This window comes from Elgaria multicarinata, chromosome 3, assembly GCF_023053635.1.
Source record: "Elgaria multicarinata webbii isolate HBS135686 ecotype San Diego chromosome 3, rElgMul1.1.pri, whole genome shotgun sequence".
Classification (NCBI taxonomy): Eukaryota; Metazoa; Chordata; class Lepidosauria; order Squamata; family Anguidae; genus Elgaria; species Elgaria multicarinata.
In genome coordinates, this window is record NC_086173.1 from 123,877,606 (window position 1) to 123,899,454 (window position 21,849).

The 21,849-nt window shown below is 42.1% G+C and overlaps 1 protein-coding gene across 2 annotated transcripts; it reads left to right on the forward strand.

Moving 5' to 3' along the window:
* The first annotated feature begins 654 nt into the window (after nucleotides 1–654).
* On the forward strand, nucleotides 655–21,073 carry LOC134395330 (protein SSUH2 homolog). 2 transcript variants are annotated; one of them, XM_063121489.1, is made up of 13 exons: nucleotides 655–769; nucleotides 1,982–2,040; nucleotides 3,708–3,809; nucleotides 4,764–4,842; nucleotides 5,911–6,040; nucleotides 8,953–9,013; nucleotides 9,447–9,571; nucleotides 11,032–11,094; nucleotides 12,804–12,886; nucleotides 14,204–14,300; nucleotides 16,089–16,190; nucleotides 19,018–19,125; nucleotides 20,415–21,073. In XM_063121489.1, the coding sequence occupies exons 1-13, from the start codon at nucleotides 744–746 to the stop codon at nucleotides 20,553–20,555; spliced, it is 1,176 nt and encodes a 391-aa protein (XP_062977559.1). In that variant the 5' UTR covers nucleotides 655–743; the 3' UTR covers nucleotides 20,556–21,073. The 2 variants fall into 2 exon arrangements, with proteins under 2 accessions (XP_062977559.1, XP_062977560.1); XM_063121490.1 differs by lacking the exons at nucleotides 655–769; nucleotides 1,982–2,040 and adding an exon at nucleotides 2,989–3,075.
* The last annotated feature ends 776 nt before the right edge of the window (nucleotides 21,074–21,849 follow it).

A 21,849-nucleotide genomic window follows, 5' to 3' on the forward strand; every position in this document is an offset into this window, starting at 1 on the left:
ATGCTCCTCTTCCATCTTTTCCTCCTTTGCTGTTTTTTTTTTTGCATGAGAAAAACGATGGGAGACATGGCAGGAAAACACGGGAGTGTCACAAGGTTGCCGTGTGAAATTTGTGAATGTGGCAATCTGGAAGCACCCACAGTTGTTTCAAAGGTGACAGATGCAGTTAAACAAATGGGTATCACATACACCTGGTAGGCTGGGATGGCACAAGCGACCCCTCTAAGCACCCTAACTGAATACAATAGCTGCACTGAGAGGCCTCTGCCCTACAATCTGACAAAGTGATTTGTGTTTTTCCCCTGAATAAGGACCACTTCAAAACCTTCACTCAGGGATGGACAGAAACTGGATCTCCAGATGTTCGGGACTTTCCCAGCATTCCTGACCACTGGCTATGCTCGCAGCAGCTTCTGGGAGTCAAACATCTGGAGATCTCCATTCTGCCCACCCTTGCCTGTTGAACTACAATTCCCATAGTCCTCAGTAGTCTGTCACATCTGGAGGGTTTCAGGTTGGGAAAGGGAGCCAAAACCCTTTGCCTTCCTATTTGTCCAGGAAACTCACCGGTGGGGAGGGAGGGATTTCACAATCCGGGAAGTTCAGTGGGCGAAGAGAGGCTGGGAGAAAGTAGTACACGAAAGCGAAAGTAGGGAGAAAGGGGCGGGGGCGCGTGGGCGCCGACGAGGAAGGCCTTCGAGAAGCGTTCGCTCGCGGTTTCGAGTGGTGTCGTTCGAGCAGCCATGGCGGAGGGGAGCCAGGCCATCCGGTGAGCCCCTTCCCACCTTCTGCGCAACGGGGAAGGAGGAGGCGCGACCTGAACCGCCCGCGAGGGCTGCGCTTCTGGACGGCAGCCCAGCCGCCTGCCCAGTCAACTTTTTCGGCCGAGTGGCGCGATCCCCCCGTGCTGCGCCCAGCCCCATACGGAGCACTAGTCCGTTTCCTCGCCAAAGTTGCTGGGGAAGCGGAGGGCCTGTGGGATGCCACCTGCGGCAGCTCTGGAGTGAACGGGGTAGAAGCTGCTCGCCAAGGCTGCTCCAAGTTCTTCCTTAAGAAGGCAGGGAACTCCTTTATCCGGAGTCAGACCTTTGCTCCGTCGAGCTCAGGAGTGGCTGCTCCAGCCTTCCCCAAACTGGAGCCCTCCAGAGGTCCTGCACTACAGTTCCCATCAGCCTTAGCCAGCAGGGCGCTAGATGGGGGACAATGACTGGCAGCGGCTCTCCAGGGTTTCAGGAAGGGGGGTCCCTCCCAGCAGTGGTGGCTGGTGGCTCTGAGGTCAGTGGGCATTGAATCCTCACCAGGAATTGTGGAGCCACCAGCCTCCACTGCTTCCCAGTCCTACCTGGAGTTGTCCGAGTTTGAACCTGGGACCAAGTACATGCTGTTACCTCTCAACCCCATGGCTAATCAAACTCATATCTGGTAGGCCTGATTCTTGGTGTGTAAGCCAAAATACTCGTTTACAAGACATTGTTCCAACTTGATGTCCATGAGAGGTGTCTTACAGCCATCCCCATAGCCCTCAGTACAACCTTATATCTGTTTTGGAATTAGTAATGCCTATCACATCAAGTAGGCATGAGGGCTCCGGTATGCTACTGTAAGGCTGTTACAAAGTACAGGCTTTTTACCTGCAATGTAATGTCCAGAGTTGTCCTTCCGCCTTCCCTTTTGTTGTTTTGCTTAGCATCCCACTTGAAAAAGTTCTGGAAACTCAAAAGGTTCTTTGTTACCTCATGGTAGGAGAATAATGTGCGTGTACAATTCAGTCTTGATTTGTTACATGTTAATGTTCTTCAGGCCTTATGGACCCTCTGAGAATGACTTGGCCACAGCTGCCATCTATAGAGGTTCCTATTTTGCAAATTCACTGTATCTGCCCTTCCCGATGGCTGTATTTAAACTAATTTTCTCATTTATATCTCTCTGTTTTATTGCACGACATTGATACCTATTTTTCTCTCCCTCATTCTCCTACCAGAGTACCAGCTCACCAGAATTATGGAACTATTGATCAGATACCTACTCAATGGGCATTTGGTATGAAAATTAAGTCAACATTGGCAATAGTTATCCTAAAGAATGTAGCTGATAATCCTGCTTTATATAGTATAAAAGCTTAGTATAGCTGCACCAGTTTGTCCATTTTGAAATCTACTCAGTTAACTGAATTCTATGCATGTTTACTTTAAAGAACATCCCCTCTGTTTAATGGGGTTTACTTCCGGAAAAGTGTACGTAGCATTGCAACCTAGCAGTTCAATCCTAAAAGCACATACCGGGGAGTAAGCACTATTAAATATATAGGGTAATATCCAGAGATAATCCTAATTAGAGTAGACCCAATGAAATGAATGGGACTTCAGTTGCTCATGACTAACTTAAGTCTTATTCATTTCAGTGAGTCAGTTCTACATGGATTTACTTATATAGTTAAGATTGTATGGTTTGTTTTCTTAAAAAACCCAAAATACTAAGCAGAATTGCATGTGAGGAACATTTTGTTTTAATACTTAATATTTTGCCGTTTAATTTGTGCCAGTCCACATAGCTAGCAAAACATCTATTTTCAGTGCATGTATAAAATTATACCTTTGAATTCTGTGTTAATCTGGAGTAATTATCATTAATTAGTTGTTGTTTTGTCTCACAACCATTTGTGAAGACTAGAATTCTTACTTGTCTATTCTGGATGCATTATATTTACAGAGTAGAGAAAATGCTCTAAGAAACCTCAATTGTGGGTAGGATGAGTTGACTAAACTCTAACAAGATCCTTTTTTGCTTAGTACGTTTTTCTCTTCCCTTCCTCCAAGAAGTTTCGGGTGCCACCCAAAGATGCTCCTCCCCTGTTATTCTCACAGAAACCTCGTGAGTTAAGTTAGGCTATAAGATAGTGACTGGCTCAAGGTTCTCAGTCAGCTTTATGGGAGAGCAGAAGTTTGAAGTTTTACTCCCCTAATCACTCCACCACAATGGCTCTCTGAACTTAAACACCAGTAGTAAGAAAAGATAGAAGGACTGCTGTTAAATTACATAGATAGTTCTGAATCAGGAATAGATTAGCATTTCAGGGTAAGTACACTCTTAATTTAACAGGAAAACCAACAGTTACTTGTTCTTTAAAAATATCTTATGTATTTTTGATGAAATCTAGCTGAAATCAAGGGAAAGGTACTGCTAAGTTTCAATTGAAGGATATTATAGTAACAATATAGCTTTGTTTCAGCTTCCAAGAGAAAACAACCAATTGTAGAGAATTACATGAATTATCTAGCACATTTCTAATATATTTAAATGACAAATTGTATTACAGATGAAACTAGAATTATATCTATTTTTGCAGCCAATCCTACCTGTCACGTTTTCAACGGTGCTAATGGTAGACTTGATTCAAGCTCCGAATCGTTGCATGTGACTAGTGCTGCTGGATTAGGATGAATGTTCCCATCTGCATTAGATACATATCCTTAAAGTTCTCTTATGACCAGATTAACATTTTGATATAAAACTGTATCAGCTGCATGAAATGATTTTCCTTGTTGAATGGGCCAAATAAGTCTCCTGCTTCTATTCCTCTTAATGTCACCATTTCACTTAGGTAAAAAAAGAAAACCAACCCTGTATTTAGGATTCCATATGGCTCATTCGATGCTTGAGAGCCAACTGTATTTAACACGCTCCTTTCTCTTGTTTTTGTGTTATAGGTGCCATCCCTCCCAGGGACCTGATTCAAATTCCAGGACCTTCTGCTCCTCCTGTCATGAGCCATGTCTCTGGCTATGAAGGCACAACAGCTGGAGATGGTGGCAAGTACCTTATAAAAGTGATGCAGATGTTGCAGGGATCTCTAGTTCACAAAAGCTTATGCTGTAATAACTGTTAGTATTTAAAGTGCTGTAACGCTCCTGGTTGATTTTGTGGCAGAAAAGAATTTCCAGATGTTCTTTCTTCTGAGCTAAAGCAGAGGTTGATAAAAGGCATTTGTAAACAGCCGTGTCACTGCTGGCAACCATGAAAATTGTTTCAATAGATGTGTAGTATGAAGCCATGAAGGATTTGAATGGACTTGAGTTGCTGTTATTTGAATGAACATGAGTTGCAGTTATATGTAAGTTAAGATATTCCTCTTGGATGATATCACTGGCAATGGCTGTGTTTGGACAGAATGCTAAGACATGTTTTAGTGTTACAAGAATGAACTTCTGGCTCATTGCTTCCAACTCTTTTCTGGTGTAATCAGAGATCAGCAGTTTCAACTTCTATTTTACACTAACCATGGTTTAATGTTTCATCTGAACCCTATGGTTCACTGAACTATAGTTAGTTGAAAACTACATAAACTATTACTTGAAGTTGGCTTGTTCAACAAACCATTGTTAAGATTAATCATAATTTGTCTGGGATTGGACAACTCAGCCGGCGGTGGGTAATCCAAAATAGAAGAAAAAGCTTCTGAGGCTCACTGCAGCACTTTCTCAGAACACTAAACCATGGTTTAACATTACATCTGAAAGAGACCATTGTGTTCAATTGTATTTCCATCTAATGCCGCCCTCACCTCCCTTTGCCTTGCTTAAGTATCTTTTGCTGTATTATTAAGCAAGATGGATGAGCACACTAATTGAACTGCCTATTTTTTCCCCCTTTCAGTTATTGCCAGGAGAAAATTGAAAAAGACATTTTAAGCATGTTGCTTAAGACCAGGCACAATTCTTTATCCTAACAACTGCTTTTCTCACCCTCACCCTGTTTTTTTACAGGAGGAAAATATTTCCCTCCTCCACCTGACTTGGTTTCTAACCATGGAGGCCAGCCACCCCCAGCTCTGAGAGACTGGAAGTAAGATGGATGCTCTTCTTTCAGTCACACTGATCATAGTCCATTTTTTGCTTTGCCTTTGCCACAAACTAATTGTAATATGCTGCTCGCTTCTGGGAAAGGAGAGTGAAAACATATTGCTAAATAAATGGGAAAAAGAGATAAGGGGTGCTTTTCATTAAAAGAGTGGGTTCTTTATAAAGCAGGCTTGCACAGATAAAAGGAAGTACTTCTTCACATAGTGCATAGTTAAACTGTGTAGTTCGCTACCATGACATGTAGGGAAGGTCACCAATTTGGATGGCTTTAAAAGGGAGTTGGGTAAATTCCTGGAGGTGAAGGCTCTCAATGACTACTGGTCCTGGGGACTATCTGCTATCTCCAGTATCAGGAACAGTACACCTATATACACCAGTTACTGGGGAACATGGGCAGGAGGGTGCTGTTGCACTAATGTTCTGCCTGTGGTTTTCTCATGGGCATCTAGTTGGCCTCTGTGTGAACAAAATGCTGGTCTAGATGAACTTTTGGACTGATCCAGCATGGCTCTTCATATGTTCTTATCTTTTTGGCCTTAAAGGGCCAGATTTGGTTGCACCAGGGGCCTACGCATATGCACACACAAATGTATGCTCACATGCACACACGTGCAAACACGCCCACAGAAGCACACAAGAATCCCTGGGTTTTCCTTGCTATTGCCGGCAAAGGCAACCCCTGGTAGGGGTTGTAAAAAGGACGAGGGTGTTGTCTTTAAGATATTATTCTTACTTTCGATTTATTGGTTTGATTTATAGCTCCTGAAGAAGGAGGCATCTCTGAAATGTATTGAGAACAATACAGTTTTCTTCCCTTTTTTTTGAGCGCCAGAGTTTGCCTCCACTTTTTTTGCCAGTTCAGGTTGCCTTTGCCTCTTCATCCCTGCCAGTGCTGCCCCAACGACAGATGCAGAGGGAGTCTGTGGTCCATAAGCCACATATTTTGAAACATAGTTTTCTGAACTGAAGGGCCTGAGGCCCTAGAGGAACCCGAGAGGTTTGTGCTTTCGTTCCTGCTCATTCCCTTTCTCATCTCTGTTGTTTTCTACAGTATTCCTGCCATTTCAGAAGATGAAGCCAAAGAAGCTTTTATCCAGTATGCTGCAAGCAAATGCTGCTATAGCCAAAACCCAGCCAGAGAGATGTTGTTTGAGGATCTACAGTCATTCAATACCTACCGAGTAAGTAGTATATATAGTAGTAGTGCTATATATTGGTTATTTCTTTTTATTTATTTAAAGATATCTACATACCACCTCACATACACAGCATATCTAGCTAGTATACAACAATAAAAATGTTAGAGAAATACAATATGACTAAAATATAGACTGGGTCAATATATACAGAATACTCTATGACTAAAACATACACTAGATTCACACAACTTGATAACCCACACTCATGGGTTGTTGCTGAAATGTGGGATGTCATGTTGTCTGAACCCAGCTGCAATAACAAGCCATGGCTTAACCACAAAAACCCTGAAGAGAACCCATGGTTTGTTGATGGATAATGAACTGCGGGTTGTTTGTGGTCAACAAACCATGGTTTGTTATTGCGGCAGGGTTTAGACAACATGACAACCAATGTTTCAATGACAATCCAAACTCAGCCCAACTCTTCAGTGTGGGTCATCTTGCTGTGTGAACCCAATCATAGCAAAACAAACCAGTGGCCAACAACTAATAATCAAAATGACAGGCATTGCAGATCATCAAACACCAAGGCAAATAAAACAACTTATCAACATGAACCTAAACTGCACTAAGGAGGGTATTCCAGAGAGTGGGAGCCACCATAGAGAAGGCCGTCTTGCAGGTTGTCGCCAGATGGAAATCTACAGGATGTGACACAATCAGGAGGGGCTCTGATGATGATCGCAGTGGCTGGGCAGGTCTTCATGGGAGAAAGCGTTCTGCCAAGTATCCTGTTCTCAAGATGTTTAGGGCCTTATAGGTTGAGACCAAAATTTTAAACCTGGCCTGCAGTGGGGCTGTGAATCTGCTTTGCTCTTCAGTCAGAACTCTAAAGGAGCTATCCGAGATGCTGAACCCGTTTTGGGGATGCCCTTTAGAATTCTGACTGAAACCCAGAGCGGATTCACAGCTGCATGGAAATCAGAACCACCAATCTCTATTAGGCCCAGTGGCAAATTAGCAGCCAGTGCAGAGTTGTTTCAGATTTGAATTGCTTGTTGCATTTCCTGCCAAATGTATTTATATTCTGGTTGTTAGGTGTCTTCAGTGTCATGGGTAGAAAGTTGAAATTTAAATTTAAACAAACTATAAATAGTATTATACACTTCTAATTCCCCAAACCTTACTGCGCAGTTCACATCAAAGTAGCTGACAATGCAATCCTACACTCGTCTGCTCAAAAGTAAGTCTTATTGCATACAGAGGGGCTTGTTCCCATGTAAGAGGGTATTTGCATACATTAGTTTGGCTGAATAATCATGATAATTAATCATAAATTTTGATGTTATGATCATGTGAACAGGCCCCTGCTTATATGTCTCAGAGTGAAATGTGGAATTGCTACATAGTGACAGTGAAATTGAAGATGCCCCACAACCTTCATGGAAGAAAGTTAAACTCTGTTGAAATAATGATTGCTTGTCAGCATATTTCACACATTTCCTAGAGTTGCTCAAATTCATTAGCAGTTTTCAGTTCCTTATTTCGTCTTCTTAAATTTAAACAGTGTAAGTATATGCTGTTGTCTTCAAACTTTTACAAGTACTTCAATCAAATGTCTACATAACAGAACATTTAAACTCACATGTTTTAATTCCCTCCCTCCAGTATTTCATGTCAAATACTAGTGGTTTATTGGGACACATAATTAACATTGGATCCATGTTTTTTAAAAACTTTGTATACTAAATACAAGTAATATAAACATGCTACATTAGATCTCTCTAGGACAGGGCTGGGCGACTTGTGGCCCTCCAGATGTTTTGGCCTATGGCTCTGTGGAGGAACCCTGGAAAGGCAGGTTACCTCTAATTGGGATTCACTGAGTGGCAGCCAAAAACTCCAAGACACGGTTTCTCTCCTTTTAGAAAGTTTATTACAAGCAGTGCTGCAGTTCTGCAAGGTGACAGCCCTCAGAGGATTTGAAAGACTGCCCAATAGTTTCAGGCAAGGTTTTCATACTTATAGAAACAAAGCAGAACTTCCTTATACAATACACCAATCCTGAAACCGTACCAGGTAAGCTTTTCAACCAATGATAGGCATGGCTCTTATGGATGTGCAGAGTGCACTAGTTCTAAGGCCAGAAAAACAACGCATACATGGGTATTGACAAACCTGACAATCTGTTCATTTGTGGTTACTACCCTTCCTGTCCTCGCAGGGAGGCTCACAGTCTGTGGGAGTGACTAATGTTTCAGTTTGGTTGAGCAAGTGTTACTTAATATCTTGTAGTTGCAGAAGCTTTGATTAAATTGCTACAGAAGCTTTAATTTATAATAGAAGGGGCTTAAAGCAAAACAGGGTGGGCACAGGTGAAAGACCACACACCTTGATTTCCATCAGCCTAGCCAGCATACCCAATAGTGAAGGATAATTGGAGTTGTAGGAGGAACACAGGTTGCCACCCTAGCTCTGGGGCATCAGAACATTTTCCAATGCAAACTGAAAACATTGAAATGACCAATGCAATGCAAACAAACCAAATTTGCATTGGAAAGTTTTCCATTTCAAAATTTTCCAGAAAACCCACCTCACTGGTTCTCACTTGGATTGAGAACTTCATATATTGCTGGGTGTTCTGTTGCGCTGCTGCTGTGTTTCAGGAGATTGCCTTGGTTGGTAGTTGTTTAAGGCAGTTTTTCCCACCTTGGTGCCTTCCAGATACGTTGGACTGCAGGTACCATCATTCTCAGCCAGTGTGGCCAGTGGCCATGTTGGCTTGGGAACTATGGGAGTAGCAGTCCAACATGTCTAGAGGGTACCAAGTTAGGAAGGCTGGTTTAAGGGACCTGCAAGAAAAATCAAACGGAAAGAATATTGCAGAATGCAGGGTTTTTTTCTTAATTGAGACTGAACTGTTTTTCATTTCATTCTTGAAAATGGTTTCTTAGTATCGTTTGGAGACCTTCACTGAATCAAGGTCCACTGCATGGAAATCAGAACCTTACAATGGTAAGAGCTACCTTACAATGGTAAGTTGGCTTCCTAGAAGTCACTCCAGTGCATACTTGTATTAGAAGATAGTAAAGGCTTAATTCCTTCTGAGATATCAAGGTGCAGTTATAAAAAAAAAAACCTGGGAATTAATGTAATATATTAATCCTGTTATGCAGCGATAACAGTAGTCAGGAAGAAGCAATTGCAGAGACCTGGAACACCACTGTGAAGTTCTAGCTAAATATTGGTGATCCTTTACCTATAAAGGTCAAAGGGTCAGACTAGACATGACATTTGCCATGTAGTTTGCCCTTGAATAGTTGATTTTCTAATACTAAATAGCTGTAATGATGATTGCAAATTAGTTTTTCTTGGGCCAGCCCAGACGGTGACATGACGTAACTGCAACTTTCCAAAAATGGCCCAGTTCTGCTTTCTTCTACTGCAGGTGAAGGGGTCGATTCCTATCTGTGCGGTGTACCTCCTTTGCCTTGGGATATAAGAATGGAAATTCCTGACATGTTCAGAGATCACATCAAGAGAACCAAAGTGCCTCACACATCGTCAGTAAAGGTACAGAGCTAATATATGAATGTATACGATGATTTACAGAGCCTTACAAATTTTGGCTGGCCTTGGGAAAGGAGGCCTTTTGAGCTATTCTGGGTGATAGAATTCGAGGAGCAAATGTCATGGGCAGGGCCATAATAGGATAGAAAAACAGTATCAAAGAAAAAATGAAGCGTTGTTGCCTTCTCCCATATGAGCCTGCCCAGGTTTTGCAATCGTTGTTGAAGGCCCTCCTTTCAGTACCACTGCTTTCAGAGGTGTGTTTGATTGTGATGTGAGAGAAGGCCTTGGTGGCTTCTCCCACGCAGTGGAATTCCCTGCCAAATGAGCCTTGGTCGGCTCCCTCTATGATGTCCTTCTGCCGGCAGGCAAAGAAGTCTTTATTCATGAAGCCCTTAAAAAAAAAAATCTTCACAAAGTATCAACTCCAGTACGAACAGAAAAAGATAGCAAAGATATCTTTCCAATTATAACAAGAACAATGCTCTGTCAAGATTTATATGACCACAGTGCTATTCCAGCAGGCCTTTAGCATGTAAGCTGGTCTGTTGGATTGGATCCTGTTTCTGTTCTATTATCATTGTGTGGTGTGTGTGTGTTTTTAATGTGTTTTAGGGTGCAATCCTTTCGGGAATCATGTCAGCCTCTGAACTCAGAGGCTGATAGGCCTCCTATGCGAACCTTCGCCTCCACACTTCTCCTGCTCTGCCCATCTATCTAGGGCTCTACGGAGGGGGAGAGTTGTCTGGGGAGGGCTGAGGATAGCTCATATCCTGGCTTCCCTCATACCCTCCCCATCCACAGAACTGGCTCCTTTCCCTCCTCTGAGGACGCAGAGAGAGGCAGCCAGAACAGTGCTCTCCATGCTGACTGCAAGGGGGAGGGGGCTGGCAGCTTGGACCCATGGGTCCAAGGTTGGAGTGCTGTGTCCAGCCTCGGATCGAGGAATCTGAACTATCGTAAAACACCTAGATGCTATCTAGTGGCCATAGGATTACTCTCCCAATGTATTTGTTTTATTATTATTTTATTTCTGGTTTAACCAAGTGCTTAGTTTAAATGTTTTATTCCTCTGATTGTTAGCCACCTTTAGCAGCATTTCCTTGGCAGCAAAGTAGGGCACAAATCAAATCAAATAGTAAATAGAGATTTTGGAAGGCCATCACCTGGCCTGAACAACAAGGTAATTTGATAACTTTGATGGCAGAGTTCTGGATAGAATTGAGAGGACTGAATATGGTTACAGAAAACAAAATGGAAAATCAGTATTCCTAATGCAAATGGCCCGCACTGACACTGAGAAACTTAGAGATCTTATCTCTAAAACTGCATAAAGAATTTATCCTCTTAAGTGGCATGAAAGCATTAATAAACAAATGAATACACTTGGTATCTCCTGCATAAACTAGACCTGCATAAAAGCAGTTGACTCCATTTTTAATGCTCCTTTCTTTGATTTGAAGGGATGCCAAACGTGTGGATGCTCTGGTAGACGTCCCTGCAGTGAATGCCATGGCCTCTCTAGGGTAAGTGTAAGGAAAATGTCTTGATTCCAGTTTATTTCAAAGGACGTTCATGAAATAGATGAGAAAATGAAGGGCAGATTCTCTTGCAGGGGTGGGGAAAGAAATTATATTTCTTGTCACATTTTACTGGAATCCCAGAAATACAAACCAGAAAAGTTGTAGGCTATAAACCTATATATGACAGTTGCTGGGGAACATGGGTGTGAAGGTGCTCTTGAACCCATGGCCTCCTTTGCTGATCCCTGGTTAACAGCTGGTTGGCCACTGTGTGAACAGAGTGCTGGACTAGATGGACCCTTGGTCTGATCCAGCACGTCTCTTCTTATGTTCTTAAATCAATTAAACTTTGATAAAGTCATTGTGCTGGATGTAGGGTTATTTATTACACACATACACACACACAATGTTTCCATCCATACTTGAAGGCTCAAAATACATTAAAGTTACTACACAACTATGCACATGATAAATATAAGCTCAAATTAAAAATTAAAGTTGCTACACCATCAAAAATAATAACATAGGTAATATCCATCTATCAGTCAATTGAAAATTCTCAATAAACTTTGATTCTTGATCTATCAATTTAGAAAAACAAACGAACTTTAATGTCTCAAGTTTTACATGCTTCCTAGGTATAGAATGGGATGAACTCTGGTGGAATCAATGATAGAATCAGTCCCATTGTTGGGAACAGCTGGCTCCGTACCATCATAGATTTGGCTTCATGGGTTTATGGAACTGGGTATCATGTGCAGATCTTGTTAAGAAGAAAGAAATTCCTTTCTACTTTTATTTAGTACTAAGAAAGCAGAAGGAAAGGCTGGTGGCTTCGATGTCAGTGGGCCGGTGAATCCACTCTGGGTTTCAGTCAGAACTATAAAGGAGCTCTCCAAGGTGCCAAACCCATTTTGGGAATGGGGTCCCCAGCACCTTGGACAGCTCCTTTGGGATTCTGATTGAAACCTGGAGTGGGTTCACACACACATCTGACATGGGAGCCACCAGCATCCACTGGTGTTAATTTCTCCACTCGGAGGTCAGAGCCAACCAGCTGTTTATATTTGATCACCTTAGGAACTCTTATGAGTACTTGGGTCTGTTCTCTGAATCAGTAGAGCAGTTTGTACATGGTGCTGGGTTCTAGACTAGCAGGTCAGCAAGCAAAGTTGAGGAAGTAGGTCCTCTGTATTTGATGGGAGACATCTGAATTTTTCAGCAGGACAAAGTGGGCTTTGTCTCATACTTAAAATTAGGGTCAGATTTAATGAGTTTCAGGAAATAGTGTTATTTGTCCAAAGCCGCCTTCTGCCCCAAGGAGCAGTGGTTCTCAAGCTGCAGCAGGCATTGGGTTCACACTCTCCCCTTTGTCCCCTTCCTCTTGACCTGCCAGGTTTTTCTTTTAATTTCCCTTAAACACAGCCTGTCATTTTTGTTCACGGTTTGAAGTTATTTTGAACAAAACGTAGTGTTAAACTACAATCCTTCATATGGACAAAAAAGGGACCCACAGTTAAGTACTTCCCTCCTGAATACTTGCACACTCTGAATACATAGTTACTGAATACTTGCACACTCCCCTCCTGAATACTTGCATAGTTAACTTAAAACCGCTGCAGACAGAAAGAGTGGTACCTTTCTAAAGATGAGCAAAACAAAAAATTGTTTGGAGAAACCCCATTTATTTCTGGCTTTTCCATTTAAAACAGAAAGAGTGTTGGGTATGTAATGGAAGAGGTGTCCGGCTGAGCGACAAAAAGTGCACAACATGCTCAGGAACTGGATCTAGCATGTGAGTGAGCTGATGTCAGACCTATTCATTTTTTATTTTTGCAATGTGGGTTGTGAATGTTGCACAATGTGAGAAAACCATGTCCAGCCTATAGGTCATGGCTAGGTGAGATACTGGGGGTGAGGGGGAAGCCTGCCACACCGTGTATGTGTCTAGCTGTGCATGTTATGTTAAGTATCAGCAGGTAGTAGCAGGAGGCTTGGCATCGCTCTGGCAGTGACCATACTGGAAAAGATGACTAAGTTCCACTTGTTATGTGTCCCCAAGTCCAGCAGATGGTGCCATTACCCAACTGAAAAGCTAAACAAGAAGGCAGCTAAGATTTCTTCCATCTGCCCAGAGTTGAAGAACTGTTGGTGAGGAAGGACTTAACTGTTCTTTCTCATATTGAAGCTGCTGGAGGAAAGAAGGAATAAAACAGTTCCCTTCCATGGATCCAGTTCTTTTAACAAATTATACCTTGGGCACTAAAGTGCCTTCTTTCGCATGGCCTGTTTACTTCTAAGTATCTTACTAGGTGCATGCTTTCCTCTGCCCATCTTAGTTATACAGGGACTTCCAAGTTCCTTAGTTCAAACAGAGAGGTTATTTATCAGTACCATTTATTCGTTGTTGCTGCTGGGATTGGGGAATGAAGGAAATGGGGAAGAAATCAAAGGGATTTGTCAAGCCCAAACAGTCATTTCTGCTCCCTTTCAAGCATAAAGTTCAACAAAAATATAAAAGAAACTGATCTAGGATCACTATTGTCCCTTCGCTCTATTAACACATTGATATCTACACTTTTCCACAATGATCTCTGCATACTTGCCCTTCCAACTGAGTGTGTGTGAAACTTAAAGGACACTTCAGTAACCTCCTCATCCTATATTAAACTAGAAGTTAGCAAATCCTCGTGATCATTTCTTGGTCAGCATGACCAGAATTCCTTTGTGCACTCACATGTATATGTATGTAATGATGAAAGTGGGACTAAGAGGTGTGGACTGTACACAGCAGATTTAAAAGAAGAGCTACTTTTAAAGTGGGGAAATGTGCTCAAACTGCATAAACTAAATAAACTTAAATGTCTTCAGTGGGATGACTCAGGATAGCTGGCTTTAAACCAAGTAGTAAATGTGCTACAGCTGGCTTCTCTGTCCTGTTGCCTTCCAGCTATGCTGGCTGGGGTGGATTATGGGAGTTGTAGTCCAAGAAATCTGGAGGACACCAGGTTGGGGAAGGCTGCTTTATGGATTTGTTCTTGTTAAATACCCGTATCTCAATAGATATTGAGAATCGTGTTGATGTTTCCTCTCCATCATGTTTTCTTCACAGATGCAATAGTTGTTCTGGTCTGGGAACAAAAGCATGCCCAGACTGCAAAGGAAGAGGACAGCTGCTGTCATTTATTGAGCTGCAAGTTGAATGGCAAGTCTTGATGAAATACAATTTGCTGGAAGAGAGGCCAATTCTGAATGTCTGAGCGGTTGTCTTTGTTGCCTGCTTTGCACGTATAGTTCAGCTCACAAGCCAAAGGATCTCCAGTGCTGGTGCTAGGGAAGTTGGCTGGGCTTGAGATCTCATTGTCAATCAGTTGGCTGTACAGGACTAGATGAGACATTGGTCGGACTGATGCTATTGTTGGTTATATTCAAGCATTATGCTAATGTCCACACAAATATGTCTAATGATAAATGTGGGACTGATTGACCTTTATCAGGGGTGCCATGTTCACACAGCAGAATTATGTACTTCAACAAAGTAGGGAAGAGCTACTTCTCAAGCCCCAAAATACCTCAAATAGCTGATCTTTTTTTTTTAACAGATTGTATCCATAACAAACTTACGCACATGCATCTTCCCTACAGCATTTGAACCAGTGCTGATTGGCAGGGGCGTGAGGGTTGGCTACAAACCAAAAATTGGGTGACCGCCCTGGTCTTCTGATAATTTAACGTAGCAGGATTTTGAATGGTAATGATAGCAAAGCCAAATGGAAGCTTAGATGTTGGCGATCCCAGAGCCACTTTACTATGGTTCATTTGAATGGAGAGCCTTGAAAACAGGCATTCTCCGTAGACCCTGAGTCCATGGAAGAAAATAATAAATACAGGGCAGGCAAAGCAAGGAGACAGGAAAAAGAGGCAAGGGAAGGAATTAGCTAAGGAGTCCCACCAATATTTAGAGAGGTGGCCAGAGTAGTTGAGCTTGGCAGAAGCTTCCCAATGCTCTAGATTCCCTGCTTGATCACTACCATTGGACTCAAACCAACAACGAGATCACAGTCCCTGGAAGGCACCGAAAATACAAGTAGGGAGCGCAAATTATATATAGAACCTGACTTTGGACTTAGTGGGCGCTTAACCAGCAGGCAAAGTTTTCTCTTGGGGTTGGGTGTATAAGGCATTCATTCAATTTCATTTTTTTTTTACATTTCTATACAATCCAATAGCTAAAGCTCTTTGGGTGGTTTACAAACATTAAAATGGTAAAAATACAATATAATAACTTTACGTAAAACCATATACACACATAAAACAATTTTATACAATCAACAATAAGAACCTTAGGACCCACTAAAATCTTATACGCTTCCTTATTTGGCAAAGGGAAGTCCCTTCCACCTCCACCTTTCTGTCTCTTTCATAAGCCTGATGTTGAAAAGATGACAGAGTTATAAGGACCCAGTGATTGAACTCTGGATGGGGCAGAATAAATGGAACAATAATTTGACTATGGGGAATAAAAGGGAAACTTAGTAATGTTCCTTGCTACCTGACTGAGTAAAAGCTACCTGATTGTATATGGCAAGAGGTGTACACGGGAGGTAAGTAGCTACCGGGATGCAAAACAAAACATGCCAGCTGATATCTGAGTCTTATTGACTTGTCTGGTGGGTAGGAACACCTCAGGATTGGGCCTCATTCCCCACCAAGGCTCTGGATTGGCCACTTCACAGGTCTTGTGGCTTTGCTGACTGGGCAGTGTCTGGGCAGTCAGGTAGGAATGTGCATGTTTTCTTGAGCTGAAGTGTCAGTAATGTCAACAGGAATACAAAGCACAACTATGTGTGTGGAGATACAACATTTCTGAACTGCGGAGGTTACACCCCATGTTGCACAGCAGAGAGGGTTTGGGTTGAGTTGGTTGTTGATGTGCTATGAAAATAAGAGGCAAAAAGTGGTTGTTGCAATATGTGCTTTTTTTCCTTCATAGGAAGAATAATATTTTTGAATACCTGGTAGATCAAAGAACTGGGTTTCCTACTGAACTCTTCAAAGAAGTTAATGGAAAGAAGTTGTTTGTCAATGAGGAGTATATGGTAATGATACACTTTCTGCAAAAGCAAAATACCCAAATGGGCAGGACTGAAAGAGAGCCAACTTGAATACTGGCAAATAATTCCCTTCCTCAGATTATCAGTGTACCCAGGTGTCCTCTCCCATTCATATTTCATCCATCCTATTCTTTCTAAGAGTAAAAACCTTATATTCAACCAAAAATACATTGGTTTTCAACCAAAAATACATGACATTTTGGTAAGTCACCCAGAGCTTTGTAAGATTAGGTGAGATTAAAAAAAAAAGTAATAGTCCAGAGGAGCTTCCTCCAAGAGGGGAAGATGGTTCCTTTGGTGGAGGAAGTTCCTTTGGATCCAACCCTCTGGATGAGCCTTCTCCAACCTTATGCTGTCCTGATGTTTGGACTATAACTTCCAGCATTCCTGTCCATTGGTTATGCTGGCTAGGCTTGATGGGAGTTGAAGTTCAAAATGGGCCTTTTTGGACAACTGCTAAGCCATGGTTAGGCCGTTAACCCTTTTGCAGCAAATGATTGGTCAGTGTGCTTAATCCATGATTATGTAGCCACCATGGTTAGAAATGGTTCACAAAACATGCTAAGCCATAATGGGCCTCTTCAAATTTATTTATTTATTTATTACATTTATATACTGCCCCACAGCCGAAGCTCTCTGGGCAGTTCACAAAAGTTAAAAGATGACACGCTAGGGCATTGTTAGGTTGCTAACTGTAACAGTCCAGGGCATGGGTAGCTGGGAGCACAGACTGGGTGCCTGGACCGCAAAGGTGTACAGAGACTAACACACACAAGCTTCCTGAGATAGACCAGTTTACTTGTACAACCACAACATGGTAGGAGCGAGGTTCCAGGGGCAACCGGGCGGCAGAGACCAGAGTTCAACAGGGCCAGCGGTAGTAGCAAGTCCAGGGCCTAGCAAGGGTTCAAAAGCAAAAGGGTTCAAAACCTGCACCCAGAGAGGGCCAAAAGCAAGGGTGTGGTCCAGGGCACAGTCCAAGGTCCAAACAAACAAGGCATGGCAGAGGCAAGAGCAGTAGCATAGTCCAGAGAGTAGTCCAAGGTCAGGAACAAACAAGGCATCAGGAAACAAGGCACATGGGAACAGGAGCTGAGCACCACAGAAAAGGTTGCTGTAGCAAAACCTGGAGCCATGATGTTGGTCCTAAATAGCCCTGACTCTAGCTGCTTCCAGCTGCACTGAATTAACCCACCATGAAATGCTGCTGGCCAGGGCCTGAGTTCTGCTAGCACTCTGCAACAGAGCAGCCCTTTGAGCATGGACCTGGGTCCTGTAAGCACTCAACAATAGTACCAATCCTGACAGTAACCCTTTTGCAGCAAATGATTAGTGAGTGTGGTTATGTAGCCACCATGGTTAGGAATGGTTCATATGACACACTCAGCCATAATGTTTAGCTCAAATTGCTTAACCGCTGTGTCTTAGCGTGTCATCTGAACAGGGTCACTATCTGATTTGAAACCAGTGTTCTGGGCCCAATACTGTTCTTTCTCGTATCTAAGGCACTAGAAGAAAGACGGATTAAAGAAGTTTCCTTCTAGAGATCCAAATCCCTAGAAGGGAATTTCTGCAACATGCTCTTCTTCTTTTACCCACTTGCTCTTCTGTAGTTCGTAAGAAACATGTTTAGATGTATTTCAAGACAAAGAAAAATACAGGTCCGTCCCCTGAACAATGATGGTGTGCATTCATCAATTGAATATCAAGGAGTTACAGGCTAGATGCTGCCTTACAAATATCAAGCACATTTACAGAATTGGATAATCCAGCATATGGAAAAATGGGGGAAATAACTAATACATACAAGTAAAGATTATAGACCACATGTTAAGGACAGCACACTTCAAGTCCTTTTTCTCAAAACAACTTTCGAATTCACTGGACTGATTTTTGAGAACAATTGTTTTGCTTCAGTAAGATCATACTGTTCACTGAGGAGAGGGGTATACATTTCCTAAATCAGCATCATCATAACGGTTCCACAGATTTTTGCTGGCCTTAGTAGCCAAAAAAAATCTTGTGGAAGGAAGGCATGACTTCCCCCACCCTTCCTGTTGTTCCTGATCTCATGCTGCCTCTCTGGCTCAGCTTAAGGGACAATCTCTCACTCTCCTCTCCTGAGTTGGAGTGGTGAAGAGGTCATCCCATTTGTGCAGGCCAGTGTAATTTTTGCAGGGGAGGATTGGATCTAGACTAAGTCATAACTAAAAGTAGAGCCATCAAATTAAGTGAGACTTAAAGTTAGTCACGCTTACTGAAGTCACATTGATGTACACTGCCTAACTTGGAATTGGAGAGGGGATGGGAGGATTGTTTTGGTGCTGGGCTACTGAGGTGCATGGCTCACTTCAGCATCCCAGTTCCCAAAAGGCAACCAAAGGCATCTTCAGCTATGGAGGGAAATGCTAAGGTTTGTTTTGGCTACTGGGGCAGTCCAGCACAGAAGTGCAAACCCAACCTACAGCCTGGGGAATGTCTCAAGCTAGAGAAAATTAAACTCTTGAATTTAGGTCTGCTGTTCATAGTGAGCAGCCATTTTATTAAATGAGACGGGGTGGACTGGACTTCATCTAGTAGCCTAGAAGTGGTCTGGCTTGTATCATCCTGCATGTTTGGACCATTTTTGGTTTTTTTTTTTCCTGTTTTACTTGCTTGGGTATAATGAAACAGAGGCCCTTCCTCTGGTCCTTTTAACTGCATTTTAAGGATCAGTCACAGTTTGTGATATATATCACTATCAGCCCATTATGTTTCACTGGCCTGGACTTCTGTTTGTGTTTGAATGTCTTAAAAGTGTGTATTTTCATAGGTACATCCAGTGATTAGTTTTCCTCAAAGTGACATCAATAAAGCCTCTCGGAATGCTGTTGAACAACATATGACTCAGTTTGGATCCACAACTCGGATATTGCGGCAGGTGAGTGCAGTGAAAATTAACAAAACCCTCAAGGCCATGGTCCACCACCGTGCTGCGTTGTTGAGATAAAAACGTATATGATCCACATCACACAGAATTCTAAAACATTGCTATTATGAAATGAATTACAAAGTCAATGCTAAAACTTGAAAATAATGTATTTAGAATATTGTTACCCCACCTCTGTAGTTCTTCAAATCAGCATACAAAGTAGCTACAGTAAAAAGAAGTAAATATTAAAAACCACTTTAAAAATACATCTCATGGTCTCAACAAAGAAACCATATCTCACATGATGGTAATCATGGGAATATGGCTATATGAATGGCTGTGGAGCTAAGGACCAAACTAGATCTGACATCAGGAGAAAGATAAAAAGTGAGAATTCATTCGAGGGAGGGAGTTAACCCAAAAACTGCAGGGGGAAAAAACATGGCAGACAAGCCCCACCCACTGGAGGACTCCAAAGAGACCTGCTGGCCAGATGGGAGCTTCCGTGGTCTTGAAGTTCCCATCCATGCTCTCGGGGAATGAAAGCCATCAGCACAAAAAAAAAGTCCTTTTCCGCAAAGGGCGGCTGGATTTTAATAGGAGATAGGCATATGATGCCGTCTAGAAATCTCAGCAGGGGACTAGTTCTGCATGTTTGAAACACAAGATTCCACACACTGGCCTCTTGAACATTTTAAACTTGCCTTGTTCCTGCAGCAGCGTTCAGATCAGTTTGCCGCACATGAATAATTTGGAACCCCATTTCCCTGTTGCACTGGAGGGGAGATGTAACGCTACCACTATTTTGCTAATGGTGTTTTGTGTCATTTCCCCTCCAACTGTTCCCTTCTATGGGCTGGGACAATAGAACTTAATTGATTTATGTCTGTCACGCCAAAGAATGTAAATCAATCTGAAGCTCATACAATTCTCATAAAACACTGAAGGCTTGGGATATTTTTCAATCTGGTTTACAAATGAAGCAACTGTGGCAGCTCCCTAAGTTGAATTGTTATAAACCAATAGCTTCGACTATTGGATGGTATAGAAATGAAATGAAATAAATAAATAAATAAAAATAATAATAGGAAGTGATTGACAGGCCATGTGTCAAAGAAGGAATGTCAATTCAATGCTAGAAGAATTAAGAAAAATAACGTAACTTTGTAAGTAGGCCTCGATTGGCTTGGTTGACTTAAGCAGTAGGTCGGAAGGAAAATTCATCTAGGTTTGAATATTTCTATAAATTGTACATCGCTGTTTCAACCCTAAAATTAATCTTCCTTGTCTTTTTACAGAGACAAACAATTGAACTGATATTTCTTACCAAGGTGGAATATGAGTGGCATGGGAAATCCTACTCTTATTTTGTTTACGGAAATGAACACAATGTGTATGCAGAGGATTATCCTAAGAAGTGTTGCTGTACTATCATATGATTTAGGGATCATGGCAACCACTGTCGAGGGAGCAGTATTGATTAGCCCTTCTGGGTTATAGTGGTGTGCATGTCCTACACTGACCTACGTGATAAGTGCATTTTAACCTATGTTATAAGTATGATAACAGATGATATCTCTTAAAATTTGAAATACTGTGCAGCTTATGAAACCTTAAGATTACTGATCAAAAGTGTGCTGTAATATTTGTATGTATTTCTGTGCAACTGATGTCTATGATGTCCCATATGTACCTGCCAGGGTTCTTCTCCATGAGCCCCTGCCAAAGGAAGTGAGGCAGGTGGCTATCGGGAGGAGGGCCTTCTCTGCTGTGGCACCCCGGCTGTGGAATGAGCTCCCTAAGAGGTTCACCTATATTCTTTCAGACGCTAGGTGAAGACCTTTTTATTCTCTCAGTATTTTAACAGTCTATAAATTAATTTTAACTTGGCGGTTTTAAATTTGTATTTTAAATTTGTATTTCAAATAAATAAATTTTTGCACTGCTGCTGATTTTATCCTGGTTGTGCTTTTATATTGCATTTTATATCATGTTTTTATACTGTTGTTTTATACTTTGAATGGTTTTAATTTTTGTGAACTGCCCAGAGAGCTTCGGCTATTGGGCGGTATAAAAATGCAATAAATAAATAATAGGGGTGTTTTTAGATAGGACTCCTGTGCAACTGATGTCCAGTAGTATTCCAGATAGGACGCCAGACAGGCTGCAAGTTGGAAAGCATTGTGCGTTGATTTCCTTTTCTTCCTTACTGGATTTTCTGCTTTCCCTGGAGGGTTACCACTTATTTCTCTCTCTCTCTCTCTCTTACCTAAATAAGTGTTTGCATTGGACATTTGGCTGTGTTGTTTTAAAAGGCATTTCTTGCTGAACTCTTCCCCGCATGAAAGACCACATGGTTACAAAGCTACCGCTTTTGTTGTCATATTTTTTCATGGTTTTGGTTAGCTCTGTGTTCCTGGGCTTTGGAAAGGAGCACCTATCTTTTAATTTCCTCCTAGGGCTGAGTTGATGGGGAAGGGTAATAGGGCTCAGAAATTCCCCAAGCAGAATTTGGACAGACAAAGGTCTGTCAGAAGGCTTATCCTGACTGGTGGCTGCCTATCAGATATTCTTTTCCTGGAGAACCCACATAAAGGAAGGGGTCTACCAGGAGGCAAAGTTATCCCTCCTCCTAACCTCATAGCAGTCCAACATTCTAACCCCTACACCACTCTGCCTCCGTTGATTCTCCTGGTAGATTTCTATACCATCAAACAGTATCTTTCTGGATAC

Excerpts from the sequence above, each read along its gene's own strand:
- LOC134395330 (XM_063121489.1), top strand. The coding sequence starts at position 744 with ATGGCGGAGGGGAGCCAGGCCATCCG. Across the intron at positions 3,810-4,763 it reads CACAACAGCTGGAGATGGTG|GAGGAAAATATTTCCCTCCT; the intron begins GCAAGTACCTTA and ends GTTTTTTTACAG. Across the intron at positions 9,014-9,446 it reads GAAATCAGAACCTTACAATG|GTGAAGGGGTCGATTCCTAT; the intron begins GTAAGAGCTACC and ends CTTCTACTGCAG.